Below are 13,316 nucleotides of genomic sequence, written 5' to 3' on the forward strand. Positions count from 1 at the left end.
GTGGAACAATGGCTTCAAACTACAAGAGAGGAGATTCCATCTGAACATTAGGAAGAACTTCCTGACTGTGAGAGCTGTTCAGCCGTGGAACTCTCTGCCCTGGAGTGTGGTAGAGGCTCCTTCTTTGGAAGCTTTTAAACAGAGGCTGGATGGCCATCTGTTGGGGGTGCTTTGAATGCAATTTTCCTGCTTCTTGGCAGGGGGTTGGACTGGATGGCCCCTGAAGTCTCTTTCAACTCTATGATTCTATCAGTTTGGGTGTCCATTCACTGGCTCTTGCAGCTAGCAAAGTCCTTAAATATTAACTCGATCCCTCCTTTGTTCTGCTTCCTCACTGATCCTGAAAATCCACATGCCAATTGGTATTCCACATTGACGCGATTGCGAGAAGAAGATATTGTAGTTATGTCCTCTTCCAGCTTGTTCCCTTGACCCTGCATGCCACTTGGCCCTGTTAGCATGCTGTTGATCTGGAATTGGCACGGCTACTGCTTCCTTGGAAGAGTTGCACCACTCAGTTCATAAGCAAATCCATCTGGGAAACTACTGGCATGAGTCCAGAAATCTATTACTTCATTTTTTTTATAGAATGAATGTATTGAAACTCAAAGTCACTTGGATTTCAGGCTCTATGAGTTGTTCTCCTTTTCCTATAAAACAAGATTTGCAGTGTGGGGCTCCTGACAATGGGGTGGGGGATGCAACAGCACTCTGTAAATGTATAAAAACAACCTCTTGGTTGCTATTACCTGATATGCAACCCTATTTGCAAACTGTGGTGATTTTGATGACAAGCTCTGAGCCTACAGCATTGACCTCCATGCCAAGGAATTAGCAACCCTGTTTCAACAAGGAAGGAGGAAGCATAGAGATATTATATTATTATTATTATTATTATTATTATTATGCAAGTTTAATAATAATAATAATAATATTAATAATAAGTCCAAATTCAGACTGACAGAGTTCTTTAGGAAAATGCTCCTGACTTGTTGCCATCCCAGGTAACAGCAGGATTGAAGAGAAACAACTGGAAAAGCTGATATGATATGAGGATTTAAAGATCGGACTGCAAAGACTCTGGCTCAAGCCAGTCAAGGTGGTCCCAGTGGTGATCAGCACACTGGGTGCAGTGCTTAAAGACCTTGGCCTGCACTTAAACACAATTGGCGCTGACAAAATTACCTTAGTGGGATCTGCATGCATTATTTGCTGATACATCACACAGTCCTAGACACTTGGGAAGTGTCCGATGTCTGATCCAGTACAACAGCCAGCAGAGTGACCTTAGAATAATAATCATAATCATAATCATAATCATCATCATCATCATCATCATCATCTTTATTTATACCTCGCCACCATCTCCCCAAAGGAGACTCAGGGCGGCTAACATGAGGCCAAGCCCAGAATTACGATACAACAAAATAAAATACAAACAGCAAATAATAATAAGTATTAAAAGGAATTTATATGATCATATACATTTGCATTTAGATTTGCGAAGCAACACTGCTGACTACTGTGGTTAAGAAACCCTGTAACATCAATATAAGGTATATCAGAGCTATGTAGCTAGTAATTTTAACTAAAGGCAGATGCAACAGAAAGACCCATTCTTGTCTCTCTTTCTTCCCTTAGGTTATACATTTGGCCCAAGTGAGCTTCCTCATCCATGCCTTTGGCTCAGCTTTCACCCTGGACCTTGAACTGAACCAGTAAGTATTTTCTGTGGTTGTGGCTTTTCTTTGGGTTCAAATGCAGGAGCAGATGTGTGTGTATGTTTGTGTAGGCAATGGTCGCAATTAGTCTATGAGTCTGTGGTCATCAATAGCAACCCAGGCCAATGATGCCCACTGTGTGTGGCTTCAGGGACTATGTTACTTCAGACTATGGGTAAAGGGAGGAATATATACATGCAGACATATATACACTGCACTCTAATAATAATAATAATAATAATAATAATAATAATATAATATGCAAAGGCTCTGACATAAACCAGTACAGGTGGTTCCAGTCATCATAGGTGCCATGCCAAAAGATCTCAGCCGGCATTTGGAAACAATAAACATGACAAAATCATGACAAAAAACTGCAAAAAGCCACCTTACATGGATCTGCGCGCCTCATTCGAAAATACACCACACAGTCCTAGACGCTTGGAAGTGTTCGATTTTGTGATACGAAATCCAGCATATAGATCTTGTTTGCTGTGACATACTGTGCTTTTGTGTCAGTAAAATAATAATAATAATAATAATAATAATAATAATAATACATCACACAGTCCTAAACACTTAGGAAGTGTCCGACATGTGATCCAATACAACAGCCAGCAGAGTGTCTGCTGTGGACTCAACTTGTTGTGTTTTAAATAATAATAAAAAAACTTTATTTATATTCCACTCTATCTCCCCAAAAGGGACTCAGGGCAGATTCCAAACATAAAAGGCAAACATTCAATGCCCGAATACAACAACAATACATCTATATTAATAAAATGTACACAACCCAACACAAATTATAAAAATGGATCATGTCATATCCTAAACTTTGATAGGCTGGCTTGGGGATTTTGAGAGTTGTAGTACCCTGAGCTGTGGCCAAATTACAGATAATGCTGCATTAGAGCATTTATTTAAACTATTTTGGCTTTCCAAGAACATAGAACTTTGTTTGCCTTTAATATGGGATAGCATTATAAATGTAAACCCAGTTTAAGTCCCTAACAACTAGTGAATCCGATTATGCTCAGGTTATATTCAAAATTCCCTTGATGGTGTAGGGAATCCATTCCAGGTATTGACTGACATTAGCAGAACTATCCAGGGTGCTGAATCTGTTTGGAAATAGGGTCCAGTATCCCAGAAAACTTCTATAAAGCCAGGAGTTGTTTCATTGCCCCAGTAATATGGGAGCTACTCAAGGACTATTTAACAATAAGGCTGCAAATGACCCCATCTGAGACTCTGAAGAACTGTTTCTGGTGAGTGTAGGTAATACTGAGCTAGGTGTATGAATTACACTATGTAACGATATTTGAAACATTTTCTGTTCCTGGTTCGAAAATGTTATTTCTTGTTTAATTCTGCAATATGTACTTTGAAAGTCATGGTTATACCCCAGAAACTTCATTTTTGTGGCTGCCACAAACTACGAGGGTTGAATAAAACGTAATGCCTCCACCTTCGTAACTCCTCAACAAATGGCAGTACTGGTATGCAGCAGGTACTGGCTTGTTCAGTAGACTCTCATGTACAGTTCCATTTTGGTGGGAAGCCTTAGCATTGAACGGTTGTGTTGTTAAAGTGCGAAGTATGGAACCCTGTGCGGACGATCGGTCAATGCGACTTAAGCAACGTGCAGTCATTGAATTCTTGACAGCAGAAGGTGTTACCTCAACATCTTTAAACTTACTCATCCAGTGACACACAGTACTCACATCAACACAATCACCATAAATGTTTTGCATTCTCTGATGAATCTCCTTTGGGGTGACACCTTTTATTGCAATTTGTATCTTATTCTATTGTAACTTGTTGTTTGGGCTTGGCCTCATGTCAGCCACCCCAAGTCCCTGTTGGAGGAGATAGTGGTGGGGTATAAATAAAGATTCTTCTTCTTCTTCTTCTTCTTCTTCTTCTTCTTCTTCTTCTTCTTCTTATTATTATTATTATTATTATTATTATGCTGTCAAGAATTCAATGACCAAAAGAAAAATGGGTTCTCCTGAAACTGTGGAGACCAAAATCCACTGATTGTGGTAATATGAAAATAACTAAATTAACTCAATGTATATATTACAAATGCACATATAAAAAAACCTGCCACATTCACATTAAGTAGAAACAACTGGTTCTTCTCTTGAAGTATAAAACAAAGTCTTCATTTGAGAAAATGTTCTCTTCTTTATTACATATGAGTAGACTCCACTAGTCACATGAATTGACTCCAACCTGCAACCTGTTTCGACTCACGAGAGCCTTTGTCAGGCGGTTGGGTCTACAAACAACACATATCATGAATACACATATACAATTGAACAATTTGTTATAACAAGTTTGTAAGAATATATACAGACACTCTACTTACTCAAATTATCAAAAAGAATTTAAAAAAATTCAATGACTGCATGTTGTTTAAGTTGCATTGACCGACTGTCTGTGCAGGGTTCCATATTTCACATTTTAACAACATAACTGTTCAATGCTAAGGCTTCCTGCTAAAAAGGAAACTATAGAGGAGAGTCTACTGAACAAGCCAGTACCTGCCGCATGCCAGTACTGCCATCTGTTGAGGAGTTACCAAGGTGGAGGCATTACTTTTCATTCAACCATGGTATGTTGAATTGGTTAAGACTTTGAAAAACTATAGCAAAATATGCTGCAGGATGTTCTGCAAAACAACATTTTTGCAGTTTAATAAACCTTTTCCATGTTTTTATGATAGAATCAATTAGGAAATGACATTTATAACCCAGGAACAAAAATTGTGTCACACAGTATTATGTTATTCAATGATAGAGCTACTTAATGTGTTCACATTTGATTCTTGTGCTTTAAGGAGGAAGTAGAACACATTATCTAACATAGAGCTCTCTTGTGAGGCAGCCGATTAAGGCAGCTGATTTTTATTTTATGACAGACCAGCATATTATTAGCTATTTAATTTATTATTATTATTATTATATTTCTATGATTGGGCAGAGATGAGATATTTATTTGAGCTTCCTTCTTCAGTTGACAAATAATGGGGAAGGGACAGCATTTACTATTCTGCTCAAGTTGGCAAAATTATATGGGGAAGGCCTACTAGTTGGAGCTGCATTGTGTCCTCCTCTTGGCTCTTACTTTAGAAGTCCTCTTACAGTGCTATTAGGACTTCAAAACAACTTTCCTAAGCTCTGATCAGTGAGGCACCCAGGTTGGATCTACACTGCCCTATATCCCAGGATGTGGTCCCAGATTATCTGTTTATCCCACATTATTTGGCAGCGTGTTTGTTGTTGTTCATTCATTCAGTTGTTTCCGACTCTTCATGACCTCATGGACCAGAGCTCCCTGTCGGCCGTCACCACCCCCAGCTCCTTCAAGGTCATTCCAGTCACTTCAAGGATGCCATCCATCCATCTTTCCCTGTAGACTCATATAATCCAATTCAAAGCAGATAATCTGGGATCAGATCTTGGGATATAGGACAGTGTAGATCCAGCCTCAATCTTGGAGCGATCTGGCAGAGAACCTATGGTAGACATCAACGTGTATCAGTAAAGCAAATGGAAAATCACACGTGAGGCATTTCTGAGAAGAAAACTGGAACTATAAATACTGAACTGAATATCATCATACACATTTATGGTCCTCTTTAGAATGCTGAGTTCAGTGCGAGTTGATGCCTTATATCAAAAAGCATTAACATATAGATTGAAAAATGTGAATATGTGGAGATTAGAAATGTCTAAAGATTATTGGTAGAAACAGTAGATCTCTTTTATTTTGTAACCATACAATTAGATAGACAAAAGGACATCTTCGCACAAAATATAATTAACACTAGATCTTGGAAAATATATGCTTTGGGGAATAAAGGTTCCATTGCCAAATTGGCCCAGTGGCCATGCTAAGTGAGGGATTCTGGGTTTTGTAGTTAACTGCTAGGAACGGGAATTAATTGACATAATTATGCTCATTAATACAGATACCTTTTAAAAGGGATGATACACATTTGTGGTGGATAAATGGTTAGGATTCGTGATTATGAATGGAACCCCCCTCAGTGGATCTTAACGGGAAGACATTATATTGTATTGTTGAAGACTTTTCATGGGTTTCACTGGGTTGTTGTTGGTTTTTCAGGCTATATGGCCATGTTCTAGAGGCATTCTCTCCTGACGTTTCGCCTGCATCTATGGCAAGCAACCTCAGAGGTAGTGAGGATGCTACCTCAGAGGATGCTTGCCATAGATGCAGGCGAAACGTCAGGAGAGAATACCTCTAGAACAGCGTTTCTCAACCTGGGGGTCGGGACCTCTGGGGGTTGCGAGAGGGTGTCAGAGGGGTCACCAAAGACCATCAGAAAACATGGTATTTTCTGTTGGTCATGTGTGTTCTGTGTGGAAAGTAAGGTCCAATTCTATTGTTGGTGGGGTTCAGAATGCTCTTTGATTGTAGGTGAACTATAAATCCCAGCAACTACAACTCCCAAATGTCAAGGTGTATTTTCCCCAAACTTCGCCAGTGTTTACATTTGGGCATATTGAGTATTCATTCCAAGTTTGGACCAGATTTGTCATTGTTTGAGTCAACAGTGCTCTCTGGATGTAGGTGAACTACAACTCCAAAACTCAAGGTCAGTGCCCACCAAACCCTTCCAGTATTTTCTGTGGGTTATGGGAGTTCTGTGTGCTCAGTTTGGTTCAATTCCATCATTGGTGGAGTTCAGAATGCTCTTTGATTGTAAGTCAGTGGTTCTCAACCTGTGGGTCCCCAGATGTTTTGGCGTTCAACTCCCAGAGATCCTAACAGCTGGAAAACTAGCTAGGATTTCTGGGAATTGTAGGCCAAAACACCTGGGGACCCATAGGTTGAGAACCACTGTTGAAGATAAACTATAAATCCCAGCAACTACAACTCTCAAATGACAAAACCATTCTCTCCCCCTCAACCCCACCAGTATTCAAATTTAGGCATATTGTGTATTTCTGCCAAATTTGGTCCAGTGAATGAAAATACATCTGGCATATCAGATAGTTACATTACAATTCACAACAGTAGCAAAATTACAGTTACGAAGTAGCAATGAAAATAATTTTATGGTCGAGGAACTGTATCAAGGGGTCACGGCATTTGGAAGGTTGAGGAAACACTGCTCTATAACATGGCTATATAGCCCGAAAAAACCTACAACAACCCAGACATTATATTCATTATCCTCATCCCTATGTGTGGAAACAATGCTGGATTAATTGAACTGATATTGCAAAGGAATTTTTAAGCTATATTTAAATTCTTGAGGGTGTAAATAATACAGGCAATAATATTTTTGACCATATACAAAACATCTACATCTCAATACCATAGACCTGAGTCCATGGAAAGAAGTGAGCTGCTTTGAGTCACTTTGTCTTTCTGCTTAGAATCTGTCTTGTTACGTGCCAATGGGATGTCATGTGGAAACCATAGCAATCCTGTAGTTATAAAGGGAATGGAAACATGAGTTCTAAAAGTGGAGTGAACATGGTTCTCAACCTGGGGGTCCCCAGATGTTTTGGCCTTCAACTCCCAGACATCCTAACATCCTAAACTGGCTGGGATTTCTGGGAGTTGTAGGCCAAAACACCCAGGGATCCATAATAATAATAATAATAATAATAATAATAATAATAATAATAATAATAATTTATTTATATATTGCTCCATCTCCCCAAGGGGACTCAGAGCAGTTTCCAAGTAACATCATCAATACATACAGAATAAACAACATAAATATTAGATTAACAAAACAATATAAGCATAAAAATTGTCGCCATAACACATATATATTAAAGGTAATCCTGCCTGTTCAAGGCAATTTACAAGGCTGGGCTGAGATTAGTGCAAGCTCAAAAATTCTAGCAGGCCCAGGGAATTAAATGCAGTGCTATAGCAGGCAACAACAACAATAAGTACGGCCTTGAATGCGGCCCTGCCCAGTGAAATTCTCTGTTTTTAATTGCATGTTTTATTTTGTCTGTGTATTATATTTCTTTGCATTTTATGTATTTTATTTTCTGGTATTGTTACGTTTTTGTATTACGATGTATGTACTGCACTGATGAGAGTGGCCTCATGTAAGCCGCACTGAGTCCCCCTGGGGAAGATGGAGCGGGGTATTAATAAAGTTTTTTTAATTATTTTATTATTATGGCTGTTCATTTCCAGGGCCTACCAATAAACCAAGTGACCTGGTTTATTGGTAGGAAAAATAAGGCTATATTCAACAATGTCTAGGGCTGAGCTAGAACTAGTCGTTCTCAAAGGTTTGTTGAAACCATTTCCCTGGGGAGTGTGTGCCAGAGGCGGGGGGCCACCACTGAGAAGGCCCTCTCTCTTGTTCCCACCAACTGTACTTGTGATGGTGGTGGGAGTGAAGGGAGGGCCTCCCTGGAAGATCTTAGAGCTCATGCCGGTGATGTGATCACTGAGATAGGCAGGGCCCAAACCGTTTAGGGCTTTATAGGTCATCACCTGCACCTTGAATTTGGCTCGGCAACTTATTGGCAGTGAAGCTATTTTAACAGGGGTGTTATATGCTCTCTATAGTTTGCTCAAGTAAGGAGCCTGGCTGCCACCCGTTGTATCAGTTGAAACTTCCAGGCCATCTTCAAGGGCAGCCCCACGTAGAGCACATTGCAATAGTCCAGTCTGGATGTAACCAAGGTGTGGACCACTCTGGCCAAGCCAGACTTCACGAGGTATGGTCATAGCTGGTGCACAAGTTTGAGTTATGCAAAGGCCCTTCCGGCCACCGCCGACACCTGAGCATCAAGTGACAGCGTTGAGTCCAGGATGACCCCCAAGCTATGGACCTGCACCTTCAGGGGGAGTTTAACCCCGTCGAGCACAGGCTGCCACCCAATACCCAGGTCAGCCCTGCGACTGACCAAGAGGACCTCTGTCTTGTCTGGATTAAGCTTCAACCTGTTGAGAACCAGTGTAATGGGAGGGTAATTCTCAGACAGACTTTCATTTGGGTCTCCTGATTTTCTAAACAAAAGGGCATTGTCTACCTCCCTAAAGATGAACAGATGGCATAAGTGTTCATTTCAACAGATGCATGGAATATTCACCACACTTTGCAGATATACATATATAGATGTATGATTGAGAAAGAGAATGGGCCTGTTGCATGCGCAAGGATTCCGTTCCAGTAACCACCGTGGATGGATACACAAAAAATGAAGACCATCATGCCCCTATTATTCGATAGCAATGCAAGTGCCCATAAAATGCAAGATACAGCTTTAAGACAAATCATTGATGACCATTACCAACAACAATAGTTAGTAGGGATGGAATTACCCCAATTTTGCGTTCCTCAATAACATCTATAATGGGACAGAAAACCACAGGAGTTGTCAAAGCTCTTGTTGCTAGAGAATGAGCATAGTATAAAGAGCATATCTGCGGAAATCATAAAGGACAGCAAGCCTGCTGAGCTGCCACATGGGGATGGGTGAGATGTGCACGGTTGGACTCTTTGGATTGGCAGGAGTTCAAGATTATAAACAAATGCACGTGACTGAGCATAACTGGACAGGGGCAGCATTGAATGTGTAGCTGTACTGTTGAACTTGTATTCCTTATGGCCTTATGGGGGAAGGAGACTCTAAATGCTCAGCTGCTTCTATGTAAATATGAGGGATTGCATACATTTGCACTATGTGGAAAGACTGCTTATGGAAGGGATGAAACATTTGCATCATCACTGTCTTATCTATCTTTATGGGACCGTTTTGGGCTAAACTCGCTGTGGGTATGTCACTGAGCACTGTATCATTCTGCACAACTCTCCCCTCTTATTAGTGAAGCATGATGTCAGTTGCAGCATCAAGAAGCAAGTAAAAAGAAGCAAAATAATTAATTTCTAAAATTAACTTCCAGTGCTGAGACATTGCACGCCTGCCTAAACTGTTCTGTCCTTTGATGCTGCCAAACAGATTAAGGTTGGGTCTACACTGTCATATAATTCAGATTTTTTATTTTGTCGTGTTAGGAGCGACTTGAGAAACTGCAAGTCAGTTCTGGTGTGAGAGAATTGGCCGTCTGCAAGGACATTGCCCAGAGGACGCCCGGATGTTGTGATGTTTTAACATCCTTGTGGGAGGTTTCTCATATGTCCCCGCATGAGGAGCTGGAGCTGATAGAGGCAGCTCATCCACGCTCTCCCCAGATTCGAACCTGCGACCTATCGATCTTCAGGTCATTTCTGGTGTGGGAGAATTGGCTGTCTGCAAGGACGTTGACCAGGGGACGCCCGGATGTTGTGATGTTTTAACATCCTTGTGGGAGGCTTCTCTCATGTTCCCTCATGAAGAGCTGAAGCTGATAGAGGGAGCTCATCCACACTCTCCCCGGATTCGAACCTGCGACCTGTCTGTCTTCAGTGCTGCTGGCACAGGAGTTTAACCCACTGTGCCACCGGGGGATAATTCAAATTATCAGAGCAGATAATCCACATGATCTGCTTTGAACTGGATTATATGAGACTACACTGCCAGTTCAAAGCAGATAATTTATTTTAGATAGAAATATAGTTGGGGGGCCCGGTGGCGCAGTGGGTTAAAGCACTGAGCTGCTGAGCTTGTTGACCGAAAGGTCACAGGTTCGTTTCCAGGGAGCGGTGTGAGCTTCCGCTGTCAGCCCTAGCTTCTGCCAACCTAGCAGTTCGAAAACATGCAAATGTGAGTAGATCACTAGGTACCACTCTGGCAGGAAGGAAACAGCGCTCCATGCAGTCATGCCAGCCACATGACTTTGGAGGTGACTACAGATGTCCCAGTCCTCAAACACTCTGTGCTTCATTCGGAAACATGCTGCACTCACAAAGCTCAGGCGGTGATGTATTTCAGTGTCAATGTTGACTTTTGTGGAGAGGTGGCTGCCAAGGTAACGGAAATGGTCAATATTTTCTAGATCAGTGGTTCTCAACCTGTGGGTTCCCAGGTGGAAGGAGTCTCTCATTTGGTATCAACCATTGATTGAGGTTTTGGGTTTGAGCCTGCCACTTTTGGACTCTCGCTTGCTGGGGTGTTCCAGCAAGTGTCTCTGTAGATCTTAGAAAACTATTTTTTGATTTAAGTCGTTGATGTGCTGGCTGATACCCAAACGGGATGGGCTGGAAATGTCACTGCCTTGGTCCTTTCACTATTGGCTGCTACTTCCCGGCGGCCAATAGCAACCAGAACTACTGTGGTTCAATGCTGGGATTTGTAGATCGGTAAGACACCAGCAATTTAAGCTACAGCTCCTGTGGTTCCATAGTATTGAGACATGACAATTAAAGTGGTGCCAAACTGCATTCATTCTACAGTATAGATGCACCCTGTGCGCTTGAGGGCATGCTCCCAGAGCATGGGACACCATTTCAGTATCTCTGGCTGTTTTGTGCACATGGATGGATAATATGCAAATATGTGAACAGCTTTGTGACAGTAGTATGAGAATGCCTGGGCATGTGAATGCACTGATTTGCTGTTCCGTGACCTGCGTGGTATTGTGAACACATCCAACCCCTATCCCGAGTAGATATCAACAATGTGTGAATAGCGGTGTCTGTGGGAGGTGGTGCTTTTAAAAAATCTTTCCATGCTCTGTGATACAGCAGACTCTGAAAGCTGTGATTAGGTGAGTGCCCTTGAATATTTAATGGGGCATCTGGAATCATTTCTGCCCTCCCGGCTCTATCCTGAAAGTAAATTAAGCTCAAGGCACTGGGTTACCGTAAGACGAGGTGGCTGATGATCATTCTTGGACTGTAACTAGAAACTGTGTGATTCACCAGCATGTCAGGTAATTGAGTTTCACCCCTTGTCATCAGTGACTGCTTTGACTGAGAGCCCAAATGACCCAATAATTAATTTGAGACATAATTTAGCTTCTGAACCTATTTCAGTGTTGGGATTTGCCTTGGGACTACAAATTAAGTGGGGAAACATTCTGCTAATAGCCAAGGGACCAAGGCATGCTGCATTTATTTATTTACTATTCTTGTATACCGCTGTATCTCAAGCCCGAGGGCGACTCACAGCGGTTTCCAAACAGCAAAGACAATAAAAACAGCAGTAATTAATATACAGTAACAGTTAAATTACACATTTCCCTTAATAACTAATAAGCAATCATCAATACACAGGTATCACAATCCCATCCCCAGTCGCCTCATCATCCAAGCGTGATCCAAATTCGTCGTCCATTGTTCCGTTCCTATGTTCAAATTACTAAAATTGCCCTGAATTACTCAAACGCCTGCACAAACATCCAGGTCTTCAGCTTTCTACGGAATGTCATGAGAGATGGTGCCAGCCTAACGTCTACAGGAAGGGCGTTCCACAGCCGAGGAGCCACCACCGAGAAGGCCCTATCTCTCGTCCCCGCCAACCGAGCCCGAGAGGCTGGCGGGATCGAGAGCAGGGCCTCCCCGGAAGATCTCAAAGTCCGGGTGGGTTCATAGGCCGAGATGCGGTCAGCTAGGTATCTTGGGCCGGAACCATTTAGGGCATTCTCCTGTGTCTGTCTCTGTGTCTTTGACAGTATATTTACTATGCTTGTATACTGCCCCTCTCAGCCCGGAGGCGACTCGAGGCGGTTTACATTTGGCAATCAATGCCCCACAAGATAAAATACAGTCCAAAAACAATTACATATAGTATAAACCATATAAAATCAATAAACAATAAACAATTAAAATAATAAAATACAGTTCTCGGTATCTCATCATTAAAATCATTTTCCATCGCATCGTCCTGTCGTTCCATGAGTCTCAATTAAACAGCCACTCTCTTTTGAAATGTCAGGAGGGAGGGGGCCGATCGAATGTCCCTAGGGAGGGCATTCCATAGCAGGGGGGCCACTGCTGAGAAGGCCTGTCTCTCATTCCCGCCAATTGGATCTGTGAAGAAGGCGGGACGGAGAGCAGGGCCTCCTCATAGGATCTTAATCTCTGCAATGGTTCATAGGGGGAGATGCGTTCGGACAGGTAAATTGGGCCGGGGCCGTTTAGGGCTTTATAGGCCAAAGCCAGCACTTTGAATTGTGCCCGGTAGCAAACTGGCAGCCAGTGGAGCTGGCGCAACAGAGGAGTTGTACGCTCCCTGAGTGCCGCTCCTGTTAACACCCTGGCTGCTGTCCGTTGGACCAGTGGAAGCTTCCAAACAGTCTTCAAAGGCAGCCACACATAGAGATATATAAACCCAATTTTCCTAGCTCCAACAGACCTCACAACCTCTGAGGATGCTTGCCATGGATGCAGGCAAAATGTCAGGAGAGAATGCTTCTAGAACATGTCCATATAGCCCGAAAAACCTACAACAACCAAGTGATTCCAGCCATGAAAGCCTTCAACAATCTATATGATTCTGTGAGCATCAACACTGTGGAATTAATGCAGTTTGATCACATTTTGACTGCCATGACTCAATGCTGTGGAATCAAGGGAGTTGTAGAGAGGCACTACCACTATTTGTCAAAGAAGACTGCATAAAACTACAACTCTTGGGATTCCATAGCATTCAGTCAAGGCAATCCAAGTGGTGTTGCTGTACCTTAAGAAGGGAG

The 13,316-nt window shown here is 42.1% G+C and overlaps 1 protein-coding gene across 4 annotated transcripts in view; it reads left to right on the forward strand.

Moving 5' to 3' along the window:
* ADAM11 (ADAM metallopeptidase domain 11) overlaps positions 1-13,316 on the forward strand; it is a 141,468-nt gene that overhangs the window by 36,289 nt on the left and 91,863 nt on the right. For all 4 annotated transcript variants that reach the window (XM_060781225.2, XM_060781226.2, XM_060781224.2 and 1 more), the window contains exon 3: positions 1,642-1,718. In XM_060781225.2, the coding sequence (XP_060637208.2) occupies positions 1,642-1,718 (77 nt within the window). The remainder of the gene's footprint in view (positions 1-1,641; positions 1,719-13,316) is intronic.

Source organism: Anolis sagrei, chromosome 6, assembly GCF_037176765.1.
Source record: "Anolis sagrei isolate rAnoSag1 chromosome 6, rAnoSag1.mat, whole genome shotgun sequence".
Taxonomy (NCBI): Eukaryota; Metazoa; Chordata; class Lepidosauria; order Squamata; family Dactyloidae; genus Anolis; species Anolis sagrei.